Genomic DNA, 25,644 nt, shown 5'->3' with positions numbered 1-25,644 from the left:
GAGTGGGCTTACATGGCTGAGTTGGGATTCGAATCCTGGTCTCCAGAGTCAAAGTCTGATGCATAAGTTACTATACCATGCTAGCTCTTTGTAGGACCCTATTCCAACATTTCAGGACCTTGGATAGTTCCACAGGAGCCTTTCCTTTCCTTGAAACAAGACCTCTCTTTCATTCCAGATGAGGAATCCAGCTCTGAAACCTTCATTTCACAGCATCTGTCACATCTTGGGAAGTGACAAAAGTAGGACAAGTGTCTTCCAGGAAACTGTTGTTTCCTGTGTTTGTTTCTGTTACGGAGACAAAACAACAACAATGTGATGCTTATGTCTTCAAACCCCTGAAAGGCTGTCATGCAGAAGATAGAGCAAGGCATGCTCTCTGTCGCTCAAGAAGACCAGGCCAGAGCCGAAGGTGGACATTGAAGGAAACAGACCGACATTAGGAGCAATGTCCAAACAACAAACACATGTCTTAAAAGGCAGTGGTTTGTCTTAACTCGAGTTACTGGAGCAGACATTACACACGTTTCTGTTAAAGATTATGTAGATCAAGACAGAGCACCAGTATTCAATCATGGAAACCTACCAGGGGACCTTGGAGATGTCGCACTCTCTCAGCCTCAGAGGAAAGCAATCGTAAATTGGACAAATCTTGCCAAGAAACCCCCCAAATAGGTTGGCTTTAGGGTTTCCATAAGTTGGAAATGAGTTGAAGGCACACAACAACAGGTCAAGGGAGGTCGATCTTCACCCTTGGATCTAATTTGTGGTCAATGGATGATGGTGTCCATTTCACTGTGGAATTCAAGACACTCCAGGTTTTAAACAGGGAAATGCCACAGCCCATTTCTGACAAAAGGCCGATATTTAGTGAGCCCTAGTGATTTGAGTATGGGGCTATGATTCTGGAGACCAGGGTTCAAATCCTGCTCGACCATGAAACCCACTAAGTGACCTTGGGCGAGTCACATAATCTCAACCTCTGGAGAAGCCACCCTTCTCTGAACAAATCCTGCCAAGAAAACACCTTGGTAGGTTTGGCTTAGGGTCTCCATAAATCGGAAATGACTTGAAGGCACACAACACACGGCGTCACTTCCCCTTAGTGTGTAACCTGGTGCGGCTTGCAATCCTACAGTCTCCCAAGTGATGCCTCTGCTTCAAGCGCAGCTCCTTGAATTTTGCAAAGGAAGCTAACCAAGCCAATGGGTTGGTACATCACTTGTTAAACATAGACCAAAAAGCTATTGAAGAATTAAAAGAATATCAATCAATCAATCAATCAATCAATCAATGAGATTAGTATTATACATTTAATGGTGTGTGTGCATCCAGCCTGAAAACCTTCACCAGCTCTTCCAGAACGAGACCATCGACTGCAGTAAATACGTGCAGCAGTCGCCAGTCTAAATGCTATAGAAAGAGAGTCTCCAGGTCTCAGGCTTACAGGTCATAAAGAGCATTGCAGTGGTTTAACTGGCTCTTGTCCCTGTGCATTTAACAGCAGTTTGATTCATAGACATCAGGGGTTGGCCATGTTTATCTCCATATTGTAAAGAGCTTTACCTACCGGCCTTTGTTGTCAGGCTGGTCTTAAAGACACGAGATTGAAACAAAGTGTGTTCTGTCTAATGCATTCCATTGGCAATGTTAGCCCTGCCACCCTGTCCATTCCAGCGCTTTGCCAGACAAAATGAAATGTTCATGGACATCCAAGTAATGGCAGCCGGGGCAGATGCAAAGGTGCTTTCGCATTTGACAGTTCCAGAGCAGGCAGTGGCTGGTTGTTATTGCCTTCCGATGAGGGGCTTGGCACTCTGCATATGGCTCAAATCCAAGCACCTTTTATTGTTGTCTCTTTCACCTGCTCTTTCGGCTGAGCTGTTGCAATTACAAAAACAAGTTTTGTCTTTGGATCAAACCGAAATGAGCCCTTAGTTGCTTCATTTCAATGTCTTTGTGGAATCTTACAATGCTTTCCTATGAAAGTGCTGGACTGAAGCCAAAATAATTCTATTTGGCAAGAAAATTAAATTGTTAGCTCACGTTTATTAGGTTTTCTGGCTTTAATCCTCTATCTATCTATCTATCTATCTATCTATCTATCGATCGATCGATCGATCTATCACCCATCTTTCTATTTATCATCAGTCTATCTGTCTATCTATCATCTATTGATTTAGATCGCTAGATATAGGCTGCATCTGCACTGCAGAAATAATGCAGTTTGCCATTGCTTTAACTGCTATGGCTTAATGCTATGGAATTCTGGGTTTTGTAGTTTTCTGAGCTATTTAGCCTTCTGTGTCAGAGAGCTCTGGGGCCATAACAAACTACAGATCCCAGAATTCCATAACACTGAGCCATGGCAATCAAAGTTATTTCTGCTGTGAAGTCCCAGATACAATCCCTTTGGCATCTTACACATGCAGCTGGGGATTTCTGTCCAATGTTCAGTGCCTGTATTCTTTTCAAGGTGACGGAGATGGATTTGCACATGTGGTGGCATGGTGCATGCATGTACCTATAAACATGTGGTTTGGATGCACATGTCAATTCAGTTGCACTTTGGAGTATGCATTCATTTGCACAACAGTGCCATTCAATGCAAGGGTCTGCATTGCATGATCAATGCATACCTCCATCTTCAGGGATGTATGCTATGTAACTCTAACATAGGTCATCACAACCATTCCCACTTGGATATGCATTGTAAAATAATCTTGATGCTCATAAGTATTTTTCATGCTCTGGCCTTTTAGGCATGAAAAGACAGTATAGCAAGCATTCATCCGATTAATTGAGGAACCTGGTGGCTTTATTATATGAGGTTTTCCAAAATTTCTGGAAATCATGGTTGCAACTTGTGCAAAACACCCAATTACTGAAAGTAAGAATAAGGGTGCATTTACATTGTAGAAATAATGCAGTTCAACATCATTTTAACTGCCATGGCTCCACCCTAAAGAATCCTGGGATTTGTAGTTTTGTGAGCAGCCAGGACTCTTAGGCGAAGAAGCCTAAAGACCATGTAAAACTACTAAATCTTGCATAGGATGGAGCAACAGCACTTAAAGTGGTGTCAAACTGCATTATTTCTACAGTGTAGATAAACCCTAGGCTGCTTTGTTAGACATTAATACGGGGCATTTTGCTTTGGAGAACCCTGGGGGACAAACTACATATAATATTGCTTAGCTGATACATTCAACAAGGCAACAGTTGTTTACAAATGCTGCATGTTTTGCTCAATGCACAATAAGCAGCTCAGGATATCGGCAAATTTTACTAAAGGAAAAGTAACCCAAAATATGTTAGGAAGCCCCCCTCTCCCAAAGCATGTAGGGAGGAATTCAATGGTGGTTTCATTAATATATGTGTACAGTGTATTTAGCTATTTTAATCCACATTTGTGCAACACACTCACACACAGAGAAGAATACAGACAATGCTTGCTCTCCACTGCCACCTGCAGTCAAAAGAAATTGCAGAAAGGAATAAATGAATAAGGAGCTCTTTCACCAAAGAACCATCAAAACCACCAAGTATATTTCAGGGATTCTCTTTTTAAACAGAGGCTGGATGGCCATCTGTTGGGTGTGCTTTGATTCTGTATTCCTGCATAGCAAGGGGGTTGGACTGGATGGCCCTTGGGGTCCCTTCCAACTCTATGATTCCATTAATCAATCAATCAATCAATCAATTAATATGTTTTATTTATATCCAGCCTTTCTCCCTGAAAGGGACCCAAGGCGGCTCGCAAATCAAAATTCTAAAAACGTAATACAATAAAACAGTTAAAAATGTCAGCTAAAAACATTATGAAACCAAAAAGCAGCATGGTTACTGTTAGTTTCTATGGGTTCTCCACCCCGATGTCAATGACATTTGGCATCTGAGAGCCAGACGGTGCAGTGATTTGAGCATTGCACTACAAGTCTGGAGATCAGAGTTCGATTCCCTGCTTGAGCACAAAAACCAACCAGATGATCTTGGACAAGTCAGAGGATAACAATGGCAAACACCCTCTGAAGAAATTTGCCCAAGATAACCCTATGATAGGTTCACAACTTACAGTTGCCATAAGTCAAAAATGACATGGAGGTACATAACAAAAATGACTTGGAGGCACATGACAATAGCAGTGCACAAGGGCACCATATGCTCAATGGCACTGCATGCTCAGCTTCTGCAGCCTTCAGCTGAATGCAAACATAATGCCATATCTGGAAGTGCAACCACATGCCACTAACAAGATGCCATTCATAGTTCACTTTGGCACACTGAACCAAGTATGTTTGTGTGGATCTGAATGTATGTGTGTACAGGCATAGACCATCTGGTTCTTTGCCTTAGGCAATAAAATATATTGGGTGGCCTTTGGATTCACCCGAGACTTTTCTCAGTAGGTAAGGTGAGGCACAAGACAGTGTGGTGTTTGTGGAGGAAGAACGGGATGTGAAACAGAGCTGCACATTAATTCAGTGATGGTGCATGACTGGAGACCTAGCAAACAACTGAAGGTTGGAGTTAATGCCAGAAACTGGGTTGTACCCGTGCCTTTGGTCTATGCTGGCATGTGGCCCCTGGTGGGTTTGCTTGGAGCTAATTCGACCCACAGGTCAAAAAATGGCACTCTTGCAGTTTCAACCACAAAAGCTTCTGCCCTACGAAATTTGGGAAGTCTTTAAAGGGTCATTAGATTCTGTTTTGGTGTGTGTGTCTATGTGTGCGTGTGTGTTTTGCTGCAGTAGATTAACTAAACACAGCAATTCCCCTCAGGAGGTTTTGTGTTATTTAAATACAGACACACACACAACCTGTTTAACCTGAGGCAATAGTGGAACAAAAGAAACCCAGGAAAGGCAGTGGGGAAAAGCCAAGCTGCAGTTGCTCAGAAAATATTTTTCTATGAGGTTTTTGGAGGGTTTTTTGCTCCCTCCCTTTCTCCCTCCAAAGAGGGCCATTTTGCAGAATGTTCTTCAATTATAGCCTGCTTTTTTGAAACTGCAGTACGTTTGCACATGTGTACGCGCACAAACGCACAGACACACACACTGCTGAAAAGGGTCTCTTATAGCTTCTACAGTATTTGCAAAATAAAAGAAAGGAAGGAAAAACTTAGAAAAAGTAGAAGACTGCTTCCATAGAATGGAAGTGGCTCCAAGGGTCATCTACTCCAACCTCCTGCCAGGCAGGAATATACAACTAAACACTCCGAAAAGATGCCCATCCAAATACCATTTAAAGACTTCCAAAGAGGAAAAGTCCACCACCCTCCAAGGGAGTCCATTCCACTATCAAACAGCTCTTACAGTCAAGAATTCTTCTGAATGCTTCAGTGGAATCTCTTGTCTTGTCATTTGAATGCATTGGTTCATGTTCTAGTTGCTGGAGCAGCAGAAAACAAGCTCACTCCATCTCCGAAAGGACATCCCTTCAGATATTAAAACATGGCTATCATATCACCTCTCAGGCTGCACTGGTACTGCAGAATTAATACACCGTGACACTACTGAATTTCCACATCACACAGTTTTGGTGGATCTCCTAGCATGATATCTGTAACCAGACTGCATGAAAGACTAGATGTTCCCCCCTTATGAACCTGCTTGAGTTTAAGCATCTTTAGAGGAAGTCCTACCACTTTTGGAGGCAGATTTGATGGGGAATCTTGCCCTGTATCTTAGCCTTGAGATCTTAGGTTATGGGGTGCTCCTGGCCTGACAACCCTGTATTAAACACACACACACACACACATATCCCCGATGGCAGCATCTTCCCAGATGGCATGTTCCAGATGTACAAGTTAGAGGAAGGAGAGTGAGATCATTGTCATAATACCATGCCCTATGAGGAACGACTTAGGGAGCTGGGGATGTTTAGCCTGGAGAAAAGAAGGTTAAGAGGTGATATGATAGCCCTGTTTAAATATTTGAAGGGATGTCATATTGAGTAGGGAGAAAGCTTGTTTTCTGCTGCTCCAGAGACTAGAACGTGGAACAACGGATGCAAGCTGCAGGAAAAGAGATTCCACCTCAACATTAGGAGGAACTGTCAGGGATGATGGGAGTTGTGGCTCTTCACCTGGCCTGGAACTCACCACCTGGTTGTGCACCACGCTGACCAGTTTTGGCCAGTTGTTATATCTTTGCAAGAGTTGCAGAGAACAGGCTGAAGACCCCGACAAACTCTCCAAGCCTTCTCACTCTTGCCTCCACAGAAGTCTTCACCCTTCTTCACCAGGGTCCTGCTGGTTCTTGTAGCTTCACCCAAGACACCAGACAACTCAGTAGTCTTATATAAAAGATCTACTTTATTCTACTATATACACAGCTCCAAACAATACTCAACTCCTCACTCTCCAATCCAACTACAACCCACAAAATGCACTGGGATCTATAGTCATTATTATAGCCAAATCATGGCACCACCTACTGTGGTCTGTTTCCACCCAGTAGGCGTGTACAACATTCCCATTGGTTCTCCTTGTTCATCCCACAATTAATGATTTCATCATCTCAGCCTTGACCACTTTACAATTGTCAGGTGTGTCCAATTCTTCACTATGCACTTCTTGTCCTTGGCATTCAGGACTTGTTAATTGTATTACCATTCACACCTGTGTGGTTCTCAATTGGCTTCTGCTGAGTCACTCTGACTCTCACATACAAGTTTTATTTCTCTTACTGTATAACCCATGTGGCTTTTTCCTTAACAATAACTTCCTGACAGTAAGGGCTGTTCGACAGTGGAACAAACTCCCTTGGAGTGTAGTGGAGTCTCTTTCCTTGGAGGTCTTTAAGCAGAGGCTGAATGGCCATCTGTCAGGGATGCTTTGATTGTGATTTCCTGCATGGCAGGGGTTGAACTGGATGGCCCTTGTGGTCTCTTCCAACTCTGTGATTCTATGATTCTATGATAATATGTCCTTCAGCCTTCTTGAGTGCAGGCCATGTCTCCTATACATTCTGCTGCTGTTGAAGACTAGGAATCTACTGCAACTTTATCCAGTGGCTCTCCTTCCTGTCAGTTAACATGCCACAAAGATTCCATGGTTACTTGGCTACCACAGTTTGTTTGCATCTGTTCCATTCTGCACCATATTTTTTGAAAAAAGAAAGAAAATAAAGCAAACGACACAGGTACTGCAGGACGGTGTGTGGACATCGCTCCTGTTTCTATGTTTATTTATTTTTAATTCGCATCCCATTCCTTAAGAAAGGAAGGCACAATGCTGGCAAGCAGAGGTGGGCTCCCGTGTTCGACGGTCAATCCCAAAGGCTCTTTCCCCCTGGGCCCTTTCCCAAGACACATCTGGATCCATCACAATACTCCCCAGGATGGTTTAGATAAAGCTTGTCATGAGATCTGGAAGAGGGTGCAAGGTCTCCCGGAGGAGCTCCAGCCGAGGTCCTCATCTCCACTTCTCCAACTTAGCTGTCATCCCATCACATCTTCAGAGGCCCTCAGAGAAGACAATAGTAGCACCAGCAGCAGTTCCCAAAAGGAGTGAGTACATTTTGATCCGGTTCTGTTTTGAATACCTTCACCTATGGGAAGTCTATCTAGAAAGCTGAAAATAGAGATGTATCTGTGGGTGGATTTAGTTCTTTCAGTTTAACTGTAAGTGGCCTCGACTCCTTGGGAGAAGGGTGGGAAATCAACCAATAGTTTATACCCTAAAACCTTATTCTTCTGGCTTCATCACAATTGTTGTTGGTGGTGAAACCACCTTACCAAATTGTTCTCCAAATTTAATTTTAATCCTTGATCTGTGCGCACTTGAACATACAACCTCATCTCAATACCAGACGTGGAATGATAAAAGGGGGAGTATCTCTGAGCACCTGCTGAGTATGTCCCATTATTACTAATTATTATTCTAACTGGATGTATTTGTAGTCTTTCAAGGCCAGCCATATTTGTTTTGGCTTTCAAGACACCTTGCATATTAAAAACCAATCCCAATAATAACACAATAATAATTGGTGGCATTAATACAAAGCTGAGATCATGCTGACCAGACCTTCATCTCATAAAATACCCAGACATTTCAAACTAAAGACCCATCGACATAAACTATAACAGAAGAAGAACGGGAAAGCAAGCAAGTAGGATTGCATGTTGCATTCTCTTCCAACTCTATTATTCCATGATCCATCTAGTTCAACCCAATCTGCCTTGAAGGAATATACCATCAAAGCATTCCTGAAAGATGGCCACCCAACCTCGGTTTCAAGACTTCCAAAGATGGAGAGCCCACCACCTTTTGAGGCCCTCTGTTCCACCGTTGAATAGCTCTTACTATTAGGAGGTTCTTCTTAATGTTTCTCCTTCCTTGCGATATAACTTGTAATATAAGTAATGCATTTGTTGGTGCTTCAAAACCATGCACATCTTCAGGTTCTTGGGTACAGACCTGAGAGGAGAAGGTTGTCCCATAAGGCAAGGTTTCCGCTCAAAACCACACCTCTGTTTCGATATATTAGCAAGATATATAATAGAAATAATGTCATTAGCCTTATATCTTAAGATCATCCTGGAGGTCAGGAAACACATGTGATTTTCTGGGTTCATTGGAAGAAGAGTAAGGAATAAATGTAATGAGAATCAATATCTGGACTCATATTGCTTAGGAAAACTAATATAACATTGGATCCACAATGCTAGTATCAGGAAGGCATTGAGGTGCAACCCCTGTGTAACTTCTTGAATGTAGATTTACACTATGTACACTCAAAGTAGGATGTCAGCTGAATGTATCTGTGTGAATCTTGGTACATTCTTATCAAAAGGTATGGAAACAAAATGCTCCCTTATCCTTGAAATAAGGGTGAAACCCCAGATGGAGTTCATCCTTACACAATACACAGGACAACACAACAATATTTCTTGCCAATATGGAACTGAGGGTTGTTGTTGTTGTTGTTTTTAATCGGCATTAGGGAGATTTTGAGTATTTTCAAGATGGATTTTTGTGCACTTCTAACTTAAGATGGCTATGAATGTTTAATGCTAATGATATTGTTTACTGTTTAATGATAAACGATCCCTTGCTGCACAGACGATGAAAAGGTAGGAGCCTTGGCTGTATTGTTTGCATCTGTTTTGATTGATCCGTCTGTCTTTTTGTGCTTACTATTTGTGCACTTAGCTGCAGAAAGGGGGAAAAGATGCGACTTCTGGGCAGATAGTTTCTGCACAAGTTGCTAAAAAGTCTCACTCTCATGCTACAGACAAGGACTTTCTTGGTGTTTGGAGAATCCTCAGTAGGCTGTGCACTCGTAGTAAAATGCCCCATCTGTGCCAAAATCTCTCTGGATGGTCCTGTCCTCCCCAGTCATGAATAAGCCATGGATGTATGCTCTGGCATTGAAGATGCTGGTTGCATCTGGGGAAGTTTCACTGGGCAAGGAGGTATTGAATACTTCTTTTCGCAATCAACTTAAAAACATATACTTGTTAAAGAACTTAAAAGAACATACGGTGACTTTAGAACACACATGGGGCCAATAAGTTTAGTCCAAAAATGGAAATCTTGTAGCCCTCCAAATGGTATTGGACTGCAATGCCCAGCGTACCTCACCATTGACTATGCTGGCTAGGGCTACTGGGAGTTGCAGTTTGACAACATCTGGACATTTACAGGATTCCCAATCCAAATAAACCATTCTTTAAACTCAGCAGAAAAGGGCCAACATAGCAGAGAAAGGTGAGAGAGAGTTTGACTGTTAAAGTATAGCATCTTCCAGCATTAATATAATGAAAAATCACATTGATACAGAAACAAGGAATAGAAATGCTCCTAATTCTTATTCCTTTGTGGTGGGGGAGAGAGCCATGCAAAAACACCCCAAACTGGGAAAAGCAAATCTTGGTTGTTTATTCAAAAGATTCCAGAGCCCTTTCAAATTGGGCTTGGAGCAACTCATTTGCATAAGTCAATATGTTAAAATAATTAAAGGCCGCCAGATCAAGCCGAAAGGGCACGAGGTATAATCTTGGTCCCAAATGTTACCGGAGATGACAAATTGAACAGACACCTTCCATCCTTTGGCAGGCGAGTGTGGCCTGAGATCTGAAGTTTGTGCATGCAGACAGCAGAGAAACAATCCATGCCCTTTGTGTAATGAATTAAAGGTGTCTGCAAGGGATGCTTTGGCTTCCAAGGTCAGAAAAATGTGAAACGACAAGATCAACATCCTCGTCATCTTCCTCTTTGAGATTTAATCTTATGCCTCAGTTGAATCTGGCTGGAATAGTCTCTCTTAGTCCTTGCTTCACCCTCAGATTTGGGGATTATGTCACATACCATTTTCTCCCCCTCATCGATTAAGGTTATTGACTTAATATCTGAATTTCTCAACCCTCTCTTCCCCTGTTCCAACAAAAACTTACCTGTCTTGCAGAAGTCACATAAGGAGAGCGGATTAAACTAGGCTCATAGCCACAATCCTACATCAAGAAGGCAGAATGTAACTTTATGCCCATCAAGTTACGTGACAGTTGCACAATGACACCTTGATATAAAGTTCTATTGTTGTGCAAGTCTTGGCTCAATGCTATGGAATCCTTGGATTTGTAGTTTTGTGAGATAGCTAGCCTTCTTTGTCAGAGAGCTCTGGTGCCACACCAAACTATAATCCCACCAGATTCTATAGCATTGAACCATTGTAATTAAAGCAGTGTCAAAATGTGTTATTTTCCCAGTGTAGATGCAGCCATGGTTGTTCTACATTATCTGTCTTCTGAATACCAGTGGTGTCCAACCGACTTTGGATCTACCAATGTGCCTTCTTGTTTTCTTTCACTGTGCAATAGAGAATGCACAGCGGAGGTTTCCACAGTCAACAAAGTGGTACGCTAAAGGCACTGATGAATAGTATTGTACCTTTCAACAGTGCACAACTTCATGGTTGGGATGCTGTTGGTCAGTCTCAGCTATGGTAGATCAAATCAATCAATGTTTGAATGATGGACTAACATGTAGGTAAATCCAATTAACACAATGACTTTGTTCTGGGCAGGACTAAGAAGATCAATAGGATTAGGCCCATGGGAAATGCAGTATTTCACTTATAGAGCCATAAAATTAATATTTCCGTTGCACAATTGCCAAAACCGGACAGCCCCCCGTGTAAAGGAGACATACAGTGCATGCATATGTCATCAGCAGCATTCTGGCTAGTGCCTAAATATTATGGCAAAGATGTGACTGTCACCAAAACCGACAAACCCACATCTCTTTCTTTTCTGTATGAATGTCTAGTAATCCAAAATGTGTGTTATCATCCATCAGTTTTTGGTGGTGGCTTTTAATAGGTTTCTTTGCCAAGTGTGACTTGTTGTGTGCCTTTGTGCCATTTCTGATTTATGGAGACCCTAAGGAGAATTTTTCGTGGGGTTTTCTTTGCAGAATTTGTTCTTTGCTGAATTTGCCATTGCCTTCCTCTGAAGCTGAGAAGGTGTGACTCGCCCAAAGTGGGTTTCCATGGCTGAGGAGGGATTTGAACCCTGGTCTTCCAGTGTCCTAGTCCAACCCCCAAGCAGGCTCTCAGCATGGGACTACCACACTATATTTTATACTCACAGCCTCGGTTCGGCTTGTAATTTTTTCTCTTCCACCTCGCCCAAGCAAGAACTTCCAAATTCCATTTGCATTTCATTTCTGGAAGCTTTCTTAGCCTGACTTCATGGTTGAGGGAGAGGTGGAAACACTTCTACAACTCCCAGATTCCCTGCACAGAGGGAAATTACAGTTATGTATTCCATTTTATGATTCCAGAATGAAGATGTCCTAACAGAACAGCGTTTTGTTTTTTTAAACTGTGATGCTAGTTGTGTGAGACGAGGCAAACAGCTTTATTTTAAATGTCTGGACCTAAGCCAGTGAAGATAAACTCTGTGGGAACTTCTGAATCCCTAGCAAAGGCTCAGGATTTGTGGAATCAGCATTGTGCCGGATTATGGAGGAATAGAAAGAGCAGTGCTTTAGAAAGTTAATTTTTAGACTATAGAGACCTAGAATTTCTCAGTGGCCCCGCTGGCTGGGGAATTCTGGGAAACATGGTCTGGCACTGGCATCTTGTTGGTGTCTTATGCATGTATAATTCCCCTTATGGAAGTGGGTAGACATTTTTGGCCAGTGCATAAAAAAATCATATTCGTTGAAGTTCATGAAAGCAGAGTTACACTTGTGATGCCGCTGCGTGTCATTTCACATTGAGCATCACATGTCGGCACTGTACATGATTGCATCACCATACATGGTTGCGTGTTGCTCAGCAAGGTGCAATGCACATTGGTTGTGCGATGTCACACTTCTGCAATGAGGGGGCATGGCACAACTGAAGTGTGATCCCACAGCATAAAATTCATTTTTAAGCAACATGTCACGTTTTGTGCAAAGCAGGTTTTGAGGGCAAAACCTTCATGGCATTTTTACACACACACAAAAAGGTCTCGAAATGCTAAGACTCTTCCCTACATTGTGCAAGAGCACAAGCTCACCCAATGGAGATTATTCTGTTAAATCCTTCTCATATGTAAGAATGAAATAAGTAACTTTGACACCCAGTGAGCAAGGCAGGGGATGGGGGTCATGAATTAGAGGCAGACAGGCAAAATGGTAACCTCCCAGAGCTTTCAAACACAGCCAAGCTGGCATCCTCCAGATGGTTCTTGCAGCAACTTTGAGACTAACTGAAAGAAAGAAGTTGGCAGCATGAGCTTTCGTAAACTTCAGTCTACTTCCTTAGTAGGATGCAGACTGAAGTCTGCAAAAACTCATGCTGCCAACTTCTTTCTTTCAGTTAGCATCAAAGGTGCTACAAGATCTCTCTACATATTGATTCTACAGACTAACACGGCTATATCTTTAAATCTTCCAGAGGGGTTAGACTACAATTTCTATCACATCAGTGAACATACAGGTGCCCTATGCAAATGATGATGGATTTTATCACCAGTTAGAGCTGGAGGCTTTGGGTTGGGAAGAATTGCCCTAAAACAGTGGTCCCCAAATGTTGGTCTTCCAGGTGTTTGGATTTCCACTCCCAGAAGCCCCAGCCAGCTTGACCAACAATGAGGAATTCTGGGAGCTGAAGTCCAAAACACCTGGAAGACTCAAGTTTGGGTAGTGGAAGAGGAGTATGGTGGATGCATAACTTTGGCAACCATTTCAGCCTAATCATAGGTGGAGAGGATGCTCTCTTTTGATTGATAACTGTGCGTACCTTTCAAAACTGTGCATCCGTTCCAAGATCTGTGATTCGTAGAGATGACTAAACCATTGCTTTGTCTCGCAAAGCAGCAAAGTTTGAGAGAGCTTTTGAATGAAAGGAAATGGAAGATCTATTCAATTTACCAAATAATAGAGGCTGTTCTAATGACACAGTGATGCCATAATTAGAGATAATTAAGTAATATGCAGCTTACTCAGAAATCTGGCACATTATTGATATGTATAGATATTAGATAAGTATGTATGTGGTGCATATTTCTAACACCATCTGTTCCGTCCTCAGAGCTTGTAACAAAGTAAGTAAAGGAAAAAAGCAAACCGTATTTATGCAGCTAATGGTAATTGGTAGTGAGCGATAAAGCAAAATTGGCTTTCCAGAAAAGTTTGTGTTTGTGTTGCCAGATGGTGTAGTTCGACAAACTCTAACCGGGGCTCCTTGGGTTTTCTCAAAGAGTTTACAAGCAAAGGATCGGTCTTGTCGAGGACACTTGGCTGTCACGCTTTTGTAGCTGATAGCTTGACTCGCTTGCTAGAGGAATTGTTTTGGCTGTGTTCTGCAATGTTGCTTATTGTTTTGCATATGCCCAAGAAAAATGGTAGCTTCACAAAAACATGGAAAGCTCTCACATTATGCTTCAGTAGTGAAAATCTAAACCCTTATAGTTTCAAGGTGGTTTCACTACACTATTCTTCTGTTCAATATTGATCCATTTCTTTTCCTGTTGTGCAATGGGGAGCACACAGTGGCTGCTTCTGAAACCCCAGGGAGTAATACATTGAAGGCATTGATGGAATAGTTATGCAACATCTTAGAATGCACAACTGCAAGGCTGAAATCCTGTTGGTTAAACCCAGCTAGTGTAGACCCATTGGTGAATATTGAGTCAACACATGGGTCAATCCAACTGATTCAGTGGCATTGCTCAAGTTGAATAACAATAGACTATGGGCCTATGTGAAATGGTGATGTTTGTGGAACTTCACTTATAAAACAGGGAACTCCGTATCAATATTCATATCCATTGCACAATGGCCAAAAGAGTACAGCCACATGTGTAAAGGCATTTACACATTCTCTTTGCCTATATGCCTTTGTGCCTTTTTGCCGCACTTCCTTTTTGTCTATATAAATGGTCCCTCTCTCCCTCCCTCTCTTTCATGTAGATCTTTGGAAACCAACATTTGCAAAGATGACATATCTCTGCTGGTTGAGCAGGAATATTTAAGCCTCACCCAGGAGAATGCAGCTGACCTGGAGGCTCAAAGATCGGATGATGAGAAAGTGCCCTCGGCTGGTCCGTGCAAGGCTTCAACTAGCAACCTCACTATGGCATCTGAGGAAGATCAGACATCAGAAGAGAGGGAGGTAATGGAAAATGTCTACAGAGCACTGACTGGGAACAAAAGAGAGGTGAAGCTGAGATCGATCTGTGATGCCCAGCTTTCTACCAAGTCCACTGTCACAGGCATCCTGCTCCCTGCAAATTTCATCTACAAGACGACCAAAAGTACAGAAAGTGGAAGCAATAACCCAGTGGGTTCCAACACTCAGATTGCCAAGTTATTGGCCCAGTTGCCGCTGAAACGCATGGAGGCTGTCAAAAGCCTGGATAACAAAGGGGTGACTGAAGAAGCCAAGTCAATCAAGGACATCCTTCAGAATAATATCTTTGGATCTGCATCCCACAAAGAAAGCATCGCGAGGCCACCTCCAATCATGGCAGTGATGGAAAGTCATGAATCTGGGCATAAGAAGCAGCTCCCAGTGTTTGCCAAGATCTGCTCAAAAAGTGAGCCTGAGCTGGTTGCTGATGCGCTCTGTCAAAACCATGGTAAGGGTTGCGGGCTAATTGGTGATAGTGATTTGAGGTTTTGAAAGACAAGAGTCCAATAGATTGGAGGGAAACAGATAGAGGAATAGGTGCCTTCTTATATCATCCTCTCTTGCCTATGCCCAAACTAGCCTTTTTCTCTGGTTGTATATTGGCCAAAGTGGGGGCTGTTAGTGATTCATCACCACATGCAGTCACCAAATGGGGCTGATATATGTCTCTAAAAGGAAGATTTTTCAAGAGGGTGAGACATGTGGGCAATAGGTGGGCATTTTCAGGTGTATTGGTGTAGTTCGGGAGCAAAAATAACCCAATAATCATGACTACTGATGTGAGAGAGAAACAGTACTATGTCCGGATTGGAGAGCTAGAGTTAGACTAGAAAGATTTGGTGTTCAATTCCTTATTCACTGTTAAAACCTTCCAGATACGTTTGTTGTGCCAACCAAAATTATCTGTGCCAATGGCAGGAAGAAAGTTCTTGAGAGAAAAGCCAAGATTAAGGAATGAAATAAACAGCCCTTCTCATGCCCTAGCATCTTGTGTCTAATCATGGCTTGTATTTTTCACAGCAACATCAGGAGCATTTGATAAGAACAACCTGAAGTACAGTGGAAATGTGTTCACCCCACGGTTTCCTACAACCTCAACAACCACCTCGCTAAAGCAGCCAATGTGGCTTAGCCTGAACTACCCTCCGCCTCCTGTTTTTCCAAACCATTCGAACTTCCCACAGTATCAGGTAATGTTGTTCTGAGTCTACATCAGGGAGATATGAAAGATCTCCAAAAATGAGTGCATAGCAGAGGAGGGTGGTGGTGGTGATGGTATGGTCAGGGAAGGATCATGGTCAGAATCCTGTTGATGTGCCAAGCTAGGGGTTGCACATTTCCCAGGGCCATGCCACAGGAATGAGAGAAAGCAGACAAAGGAGTTTATCGCACACCTATTTTTGCCTGATTGGGGCTGCGCACACTGATTTTGAAGAATGGAATGCTTCCGTACTACCAAAATTGGCATGATAAGCATGGCTTGGGGATGGATGGTTGTCGGCCAGCAGTGACCCAGCAATTTCATGTGCAATAACATCCATTCCCCCCCTTTGCAGCAGTGTGATAAACTCCAAAATTGCACCATCTCCGAGTAGCTTATAAAGTCTGACTAACCATCTTATCTCTTTCTATCACCATCCACAGCCAGAATCCTGTTGGCGTCATATGCATATGTTCTACAAGCAGTCGTGGAACACAGGTGGATGACGCATGTTTTGGCCATTGTGCAACTGATGTATTCAGTTGATAGTCTCATAAGTAGTCCAGAAGTGTAACCATTTCCATATCCTCCAGCATTTCACAGATGAAAACCAGGACACATACGACCAAGTATCATTGGCATGTGGTCGAGATAGCAAGAGTTATTAATGAGGAAGAACACACAAGCTAGGAGAGGCCACATTTCACATGGGCCTGTATTCTATTGTTAGTCTCAACCACACTGAACCAATCTGAACCACTGAATCAATTTGGTTTGCTCACATGTCGACTTACCATTCAACAATTGATTCAATGGGTCTACTCAAGTTGGGACTAACCAACAGGATTTCAGCCATGCAGTTAAGCATTCTTGGTCGGTATATGACAATTTCTCAGATCCTTCACTGGGACTGCAGAAATTGCCACTATGTTGTACAGTTGATCAAAAGTAGGCATGTTAGCAGATAACACTCAGTTGCACCATTCAACAGAAGAATGGTGTCGTGTAACTACTGTGTAATTGTGTGCATACAGATTTATATTAGGCAAGCATGACATAGGATCTCAGATTATCTCATTCTCTTTTTCCTCCTACTCCATCTATGCTGGCAGTGTTGTTCCCTTTGGGAAATTATATTACATATCTATTTCAACTCTCCTGCATGAGGACAAGTCATTGTAGACCTCCAGAGTCTCAGTTTGTTGCAGAATACAAACAAAGCTAGACGGACAATATAGGCAATCCGAGACATTGTCACCGGAAGAACCCTAAACGCTATCCCCAGATTTCAGTCATTTGTTATCTACAGTTCTTCTTACCGAAAAAGAATTGACCAGGAGAAAAACATTTCCCAACACATTGATTGCTTTTTGACATTGGAGTACTTTTTATCAGAACCAGTGTTGTGCACTGGGACAAAAATGAACCATGATGCTGGGAAATAGAAATAATATATTCCAAATTTCAATACATTGGCTCATTTGGGACGAGAAGTTATTTGTTTTAGCAAGTTGCCATTATCACTGTCTTAGACTGGGGCTTGCAACTTTGGTGGCAACCCATTCCTTCTTTCCCAAGTAACTTCTGTTCCAGGTAAATGCCTGAGGCTCAGTGAACAGGTCTAAAATAATAATAAAAGATCCAGATCTACATCGATCAAATTCTGACTTATGTTCTTTTTTTAAAAAACAGAGTTTGTATCAGCAAAGAGCACGGATCCCTTACCAGCAGACGCTACATCCTCAGCTGGGATGCTATTCCCGCCAGGTACAAAACACCATGAATTTTTCTCCAGCATGATTTGGTGGAAGATGTGTTAGTCTGGGTGGAGACAACTGCTTTCAATTCCTTTGACCATGTCCCTCTCTCCAATGGTTGTTATGGGCTCCAGTGCCAGTGGAACGGTGACTTTACTCCTGGTTTTAGCCCTTTAAAACTGTTATCCAAGGTGCTATCCGTACTCATGAATATACCCAATGCTTCAGAGCAGATTCCCCTTCCCAGACAATACTGGTAAACTATAGCAATCAAGCAATCTATTCATTTTCTTTTTCATACACTGAAATTCTTTCATTCGGCACGAGAAGAAATTTGAGGGTTTTTTTTGGGGTGGTGGTGGTGGTAAATTCTCCCCAAAATAATCTGAAATGGTATTCTCCTCCATCTTTGCATAGCTCTATATCCAGCTTTTGCAGACTGAGCCATTCAAAAGGGGGGTGGGGGGCGGGTTGCACCTGCATGATAGTTGCCATCTCCATGTTAAAGCTGAGAAGCTGCTCAGAAAAAAAGAAAAGGAGGTGGCAACCCTGGTTCAACATTAATGCTGAAAACATACGGATTCAAAGCCAGACTTTCAATGTGGGCGAATGAACAGGACAGTTCCGCTTGCCTGCACCCCAAAAATGCATGTTCTTTTTCAAATCTGGGAACTATAGTTTTGCAAGGCCTTTAGGCTTCTCTATCAGACAACAAACTACAGTTCCTAGAATGCCATAGCATTGAGCCTTGGCAGTTAAAGTGGTGTCAAACTGGATTATTTCTGTGGTATGGATGCAGCCGCAGCCAAAGTAGTCCTAAGACTTGTTGCCCTATTATTATTATTATTATTATTATTATTATTATTATTTATAAAGAGTCAGACTGACCTTGGACATACATACCTTTGCAAGGTTTACAGCTCATTTCTAGGAAAGAAAGTCATGGTACGGAGAAGATGCAACCTGTTACAAAATTAGGATGGAAAGAAAATATGGGTAGAATTTGGAATTTGGAGACTCTTGGTCAAACTGAGATGGTGAGGTGATCAAATCCCCAGATTTGTGACCAATATATCAGTTTGTGACCAATTTCTGAGCTCTGTCTGATTCACGTATTCTAGCTAATGGTTGGAATCCTGTTAATAGGTTAAGAATGGATATGGCTTTGTCTGCACTGCAATTTTTGTGGCTAGTGTGAATCCATGCAAGTTGGTAACAATTCCTAAAGGGCTAACATACGATCCTAGCAAACTAATTGGGCTAATTGAGAAGGGATGGGATTCGGGGTAAATTTTTAATAAGCTAAACACACACAGAGCAAGGTACTAAAAAAAATGAAGGGGAATTAAAGAATCAACAACTAAAACTCTTTATTAAACAAAGGACCGGGAAAGTCAATAAAGTAAATGACATTTGTAAACAATGAATCAAAAGATAGATGCTTAAACTAATGCAAAAGAGGGAGGATAATAAAGCTAGCAAAACAAATTCATGCAAATCCACAAACTGTCAAATCAGTACCAAACAAAAGGCAAGATGAAAGATTAAAAAAAAGGGGGGGGGGAGAGAAGTAAAAAGAAAAAGTGAAACAAATGAACTCCAAAATATAATAAAATTAGCTTGAAATATAAAGACAAGTGATTCTTGAAGTAGCTGACCCTAACTGAAATAAGCAGGGGGCAAAAAGGTGATGGTGAACTTATGGCACGCGTGCCAGAGGTGGCACTCAGAGCCCTTTCTGTGGGCACATGTGCCATTGCCCCAGCACAGAGTTTGCCAGAGTTTGTTACTAGAAAGCCAGAGGGACATGGCACTTTGCAATAAATAAGTGGGTTTTGGGTTGCAGTTTGGGCACTCGGCCTCTAAAAGGTTCACCATCACTGGTATATACAATTACAGTGATGTTACAAAATCCCATCCCACAAGCGCTAGGACAGAAAGAATATTAAAACAATATCCACAAAATTGTCATAAAAAGCCCCCCCCCCCCATTTTTGAGTCTTGAGAAACCTTGAAGAGAAGAATCCCGGACTGATGGGAATCTTCATAGTTCAAGACTTATTTTGTGTAAAATTCACCTGTTATTGCTTTTCGTAGAAAACAAGTGGTTTCCTGCTCAGAAAATGTTGCAATTGGGAACTTACTCTGCACAAAATTCGCGCATGGTTGTTTTGCACATAAAGCAGCATGTTCTGCACAGGAGCCAGCATGTTGCCGCACAGGAAATGCTCTGGATGGACACAGGCAACACGCAGAACATAATACGTCTCCGCAGATTTGTTCATAGTTGTCAGGAACAACTATTTGCAAACTTTGCACAGAACGGAATGTAACGGTTTCAAAAACTCAATGGCCGTCAAAGGCTTGCTATAATTCATAATTGCTTTCCTTGGGAAGGATTCCTCCAGCAGAGATGTGACAGCTCAGGCTGACATCTCAGTCACGTCTTGGAACCAAGGCTTACCCATATGTCCCATATTGGGTTGAAATATCATTATGAAATATCTCAGAGGGGTGGGTTGGGGAAAACATTTCAGGTTTTTCTTATGGGATTCTGCAGAGTAGGGCAGTCCTCCCAATTCTTAGGGAATGGGTAATGTTCCTTGTTCTCTGAACCCCTGATGCTTTAAGACACCCCTGTTCTAGGAGCTTCATATTCCTGCTTTAGAGACAGATGAGCTTTTGGAAGAAAACCAACCGAGTCTGCCTCTTGCAGTTGAACAGGAGAGTCTATTTTAAGCCGCTTTGGGAGGAATGGGGAATACAGTGGATGGGCCACAATAAGATGAACTGTGACAGTAAAAAGCATAGGACGAGCGCAGGCGTTGTGTTTGTTATCCCCAAGAAAGAGGCAGCGTGGCCTGAATCCAGCACCTGTCAATGCCAAAGATAAGTTTGGCCCTACCGTAAACCTGAGAATGGAGGCTTCTGAAATATTGGGAGTACGGAGGGAAATAAAACAAATTAATGAGATGAGGCGATAATGCATGGCCAGCTGGGGAAGAGATGGGATTTGTTTTAAAGCTAAAAAAGGGGGGATGAGTTATACTTGATATGCAGAATATTGGCCACAATAGGACAAAGGAGCACGCTGTGAAATATTTTGCCATCCTTGAGCTTCAGCCAGATTTTTCTAGGAGGGGAAAAAGAGAGAGGCCTGGTGGCACCAGCCGATGAGCAGTGAGTCTCCCAAACTCTACGTCATCCACATTTCTCCTGGGATTTTATATCATCAGCCCTACATCTCCATGGATACTACATCCACGGTTTCAGTCATCCATGGCCTGAAAATATTCAATCTTCCCACCAAGAGCAAACTTTAATTTTGCCATTTCATATTAGGGGCACCATTTTACTCTGCCATTATATATAATAGGACTTGAGTGTGCTGGATTTTGGTATCCATTGAGGGCCCTGGAACCAAACTCCAGTAGATGCCAAGGGCCCACCATATTTCCAAATTCTATGTCAGTTCAGAACAGATATTATATAGAGCTGATGAGATAGGATATGTTTTATTTATTAACGGTATTTCTACCCCGCTCTTCAGCCCAAAAGATTCTCAGGATAGGATAGGATAATCCTGTATTGACTATTTACAAGCATCCACAGAAGAGGACAGTGCAGTGTAGGCTTGTGCTGAGGCTTTGGGGCCCATCATACTTCCTTTGAGGCATGCCATGGGTGTGCCACTCATTGCTCCAGTGGTTATCTGTTGGCACCATGCAGTAGTCTTCTTGCTGCCAATATTGGTTGGAGACGTCTACATCAGTGGTGCTAGAAACACATGATGGGCTTTACTCCAAACTTGAAAGGTGCTGGACTTATTTGGGGATAAAGTTCAGCACACTGCATCGCTCCTTGGATGTCTCAACAGGGCAGTTGCGTACATGTACCTGGCATGGAAGCTGCTGGGGAAACTGTTCTGTTCAATAACAATAACCTCCCCAGCCTCAAGAAGTCAATAGACTCAGAGTGGTCCCCCTCACAAAAAAATAGAATAGATCAAGGGAATTCCTTAAAACCTGCTTTTTTCCCTCCACCTGATGAAATATTATCTTCTTTGCTTGCCCCACTTTTCTTGCAGGCATTTAACAGGTGAGAGCTTGTAAAGTTCAAGCCTATCCAGAAATCATAAGCTGTGGTTTGGAAGTCCTTTCTCAACTGGAGGAAGGTGAATGGAGAAGATCGGCTCCTTGACACACTTTTGAGTCCTTTCCATTCATCGCCTCAAGAACTGAGCCCTTTCATAGAAACGGGGCCTAAAGAGCTTTAATGCTTCTTGGAGTGCCGTTTTTCGGAAAGGAAGAAAGGAGGGAATTGAAAGGGGAGAGAAAAAAGGATAGTGGGGGGGGGGAAGCTTTTTATAAAAGACCATTCCAAAGAATGGCGGTGGAAATGGGTTGAGGGTTATATTTTGTAAACCATTTAATTTTGTCCAGTTGATGGCCTTAGACAAATTTGTAAAGTGTATATGTGCATAGTTATTCATTGTGGTGGATAGACTGCCTTCGATATCACACAACTACACACAGCTTTTTCTCAACTCATCTGAGAAAAGAGTGTCTTGGATTGCCTTGACAAGTTGTTTTGACTTGACACGAGGATTTTGCTCGACTGTCAAGAAAATGGCCAGTCTCCGTGAGAAATTGGGAGAGAATATTTAGGGACATTTTTTTTGAGGGGGAAAACCTCCTTGCACGCACACACACACACCTTAGATTTTATTTAATATAAAAATAAATACAGGAAGACATGATTAAAGCACCTCTTGTGTCAAATGGTCATCCAGCCTCTGTTTAAAAACATCCCAAAAAGGAGACTCCACCACCATTAGAGGCAGCATATTCCACCACTGAACAGTTCTTACTCTCTGGAAGTTCTCCCTAATGTTGAGGTGGAATCTCTTTTCCTGGAGCTTGAACCCATTGCTCTGGGTGCAATTCTCTGGAGCAACATCACATCCCTTCAAGTATTTAAACAGGGCTATCATATCACCTCTTAACCTTCTCTTCTCTAGGCTGAACATCCCCAGCAATTCCCTAAGTCTCTCCTCATAAGGCATGGTTTCCAGACCCTTCACCATTTTAGTGGCCCTCCTCTGGACACATTCGTTTCTCAACATCCTTTTTCAATTGTGGTGTCCAGAACTGGACACAGTATTATTCCAGGTGAGGTCTGGCCAAAGTAAAATAGAGCGGTACTATTACTTCCCTCAATGTAGACACTATACTTCTATTGATGAAGCCTAGAATCTCATTGGCTTTTTTAGCTCATCACAATGCTGACTCATGTTCAACTTGTGGCCTACTAGATCCCTTTCACATATAGCCTTGTTAAGCCAGCTGTCCCCCATCCCATATCTATGCATTTCATTTAAGTGCAGAAAAACATCTCTCCCTGCTATTTCTCCCTGTTGAAATTAATTCATTCTCTCCTGGATACAAGTTCCAGGAACAGAGATTCCAGCTCAACATTAAGAGGGACCTTCTGACAGTAAGGGCTGTCCGACAGTGTAACAAACTCCCTCGGAGTGTAGTGGAGTCTCCTTCCTTAGAGGTCTTCAAACAGAGGCTGGATGGCCATCTGTCAGGGATGCTTTCATTGTGGTCTCTTCCAACTCTACAATTCTATGATTCCTTATGAGCTTGCCAAAGACATCTGCTCACCCATGGTTGGAAAACAGGAGGCTTCACCAGAGAAGACCTGTGGTCTGATCCTGAAAATAATCTCCTTGAGTTCTTAAGGAACAAGCCATTTTGAAGTTCTTCAGAAAATTCCACCTGGTCCAAATTCACATGCCACCACTTGTCTTTTCCTCCTTGTCCCATAGTTGGCTCCATACAATCCTCAGCAAATCTTCCGCTCCCCTTATACCCCTGTGCTCAGCTACATCCCACTGGTCCAGCCTGGCTACTCATATCAGCAGAGGAACCCAGCCAAGCCATCCAGCAGTGTGCGTGATAATCCAGCAATGGCAGGGGATGGGCCACAGTATCCATTTTCCCCTTCCTATGGGTAAGTAAGTGCACTTAATCATGGTAGAGGTACAAGTTAGTCTTGATATGGAAACCAATGCTAATGAAAGCATGTGAGCTGGAATTCTATTACTTACTGCCAATCTAAGTAACTCACTGAATCAGTTTTTGAATCGGAGGCCAACATGTAGGTAAATCCATTAATTCAGCAGCTCTAGTAGAAATTAACAATATTTGTGTATGGTTTCTCTTTTCATCATACAGAGGAGGAGTTTCAGATTAACCTCGGCATGAATTTGGGTACAAGGATGGCATCATTTCAGGGTTACAATTTTACCCAGAATGAAACAAGAACAGAAACAAAGTTTTTGAAACGGGTAGAAGGCTGACAACCCCAAAGGCACCAGATCCCCTCTGATCTTGGAAACTAAGGAGGGTCAGGTCTAGTTAGTACTTAGATGGGGAACCACAAAGGAATGACATGTGCTGTAGGCTCTATTTCAGAGGAAGGAATTGGCAAAACCATCTCTGAGTATTCCTTCCCTAAGAAAACCATAGGAAAAGTATGGGTCACCACAAGTCAACAGGTGACTTGAAGGTACATAGACACACAGTGGTGAATGGGGGACATCTTTCCTTCTAAAAAAATGTTTGGAGGAGAAAAGCAAAGTGATTCAAAATGGAGAAATGATCTATTTGTTTATATGTATTAATCAAGTCACATTAAGTTTATTATGCTCCACAAAGAGCAGATGAAAATTCATGAAATCCACAGACATAGATTAAGATAGATTAAAGTGCATTAAGAAGTGTATATAATGTAAGTAAAACAATGCTGATATATAATTAAGCAATACAGAAAAAAATATGAATGTTGGCCTCAATAACATTTGGACTCTTACTTTGGTTTTGCAAGTATAAAATCTCATCGCCGCAGTTTTTTATGATGAAGAAATTTCCATTTCAAGAAAAGCTATCGGCTATTCAAAGTGATCCAATTGATCGCTTCTTGGCCCTTTGGCTAAGATCAAGTGCAAAGTGATCCAACTGGCAGTGCATTTAAGAAGAAAGGAGATTCTGTCTAGTGCTATCATGAAAATAAAATATAATAAAAAACAGGGCATGGGGGGCTGTTTTAGTTGCCATGGATTTATTTATTATTTGTTAGATGTATATCCCACCTCAACTGCAATGAATTCAAGGCAGTATACATGGCTGTTCTCCTTACTTTTTTCTCACAACAACCCTGTGGGGTAGGCAAGGCTGAGAAATTGGCTCAAGGTGACCTAGCCTAGCGATGCACAAATGGCAACTATAGTGGTATGACCACAGAACAATGGATGCAAGCTGCAGGAAAAGAGATTCCACCTCAACATTAGGAGGAACTTCCTGACAGTAAGGGCTGTCTGACAGTGGAACAAACTCCTTTCTTGGAGTGTAGTGGCGTCTCCTTCCTTGGAGGTCTTTAAGCAGAGGCTGGATGGCCATCTGTCGGGGATGCTTTGATTGAGAGTTCCTGCATGGCAGGGGGTTGGACTGGATGGCCCTTGTGGTCTCTTCCAACTCTATGATTCTATGATTCTATGAAACCGATACACTGTATGTAACCTCATAGTGCAGATATGTGCCCAATTTTTTTCCTGCTTACTCAATCTATTGGTTTTCTTTTCAGCTTCACATCAAGCACTGCAGGACCTGTTAGGACCAACCCGTATTTCTCTTCCAACGGAGGTGGCAACAGTTTTTAAGATTTCCTGGCGTCTTTTGGAGTTTGCTTGGAGATGTGAACATTACCGAGAAGAGTATGGAATACTGTTGCGAATCTTTTGCTCCGAAGTTAGGGAAACCTGGTTTGCATTCCAAGATGTAATTTTGAGTTTAAAAGAAGAGCGAGTTAGCAGTTTATCCAAAATTTTATGTATTGGGAATTGATGGGGCAGTAGAATACTTTTAAAAAAACATTATTATTTTTTAAAATGTGTGTGTGAGATAGATAAAAATATTTTTTATTTATGCTGAATACCTGTTCTGCTTAAAATTGAATGTTGTCATAATAAAGATAGGTGATACAAAAAAAA

General features: G+C 42.2%; 1 protein-coding gene across 1 annotated transcript; it reads left to right on the top strand.

Moving 5' to 3' along the window:
• The first annotated feature begins 7,234 nt into the window (after positions 1–7,234).
• Positions 7,235–25,355, top strand: C9H1orf94 (chromosome 9 C1orf94 homolog). The gene is made up of 6 exons (XM_042439170.1): positions 7,235–7,512; positions 14,411–15,078; positions 15,651–15,820; positions 17,524–17,598; positions 23,422–23,606; positions 25,239–25,355. Exons 1-6 carry the CDS (start codon positions 7,235–7,237, stop codon positions 25,312–25,314), a joined length of 1,452 nt encoding a protein of 483 aa, XP_042295104.1. The 3' UTR covers positions 25,315–25,355.
• The last annotated feature ends 289 nt before the right edge of the window (positions 25,356–25,644 follow it).

This window comes from Sceloporus undulatus, chromosome 9 (genome assembly GCF_019175285.1).
Source record: "Sceloporus undulatus isolate JIND9_A2432 ecotype Alabama chromosome 9, SceUnd_v1.1, whole genome shotgun sequence".
Lineage (NCBI taxonomy): Eukaryota > Metazoa > Chordata > Lepidosauria > Squamata > Phrynosomatidae > Sceloporus > Sceloporus undulatus.
This window is presented reverse-complemented; position numbering and strand designations above follow the sequence as displayed.

Bases quoted from the DNA above. Each gene is read 5' to 3' on its own strand.
- C9H1orf94 (XM_042439170.1), top strand. From the start codon at position 7,235: ATGCTGGCAAGCAGAGGTGGGCTCCCGTGTTCGACGGTCAATCCCAAA. The intron at 15,821-17,523 runs GTAATGTTGTTC...TTTAAAAAACAG, and splicing joins CGAACTTCCCACAGTATCAG to AGTTTGTATCAGCAAAGAGC. The intron at 17,599-23,421 runs GTACAAAACACC...CTTGTCCCATAG, and splicing joins TGGGATGCTATTCCCGCCAG to TTGGCTCCATACAATCCTCA.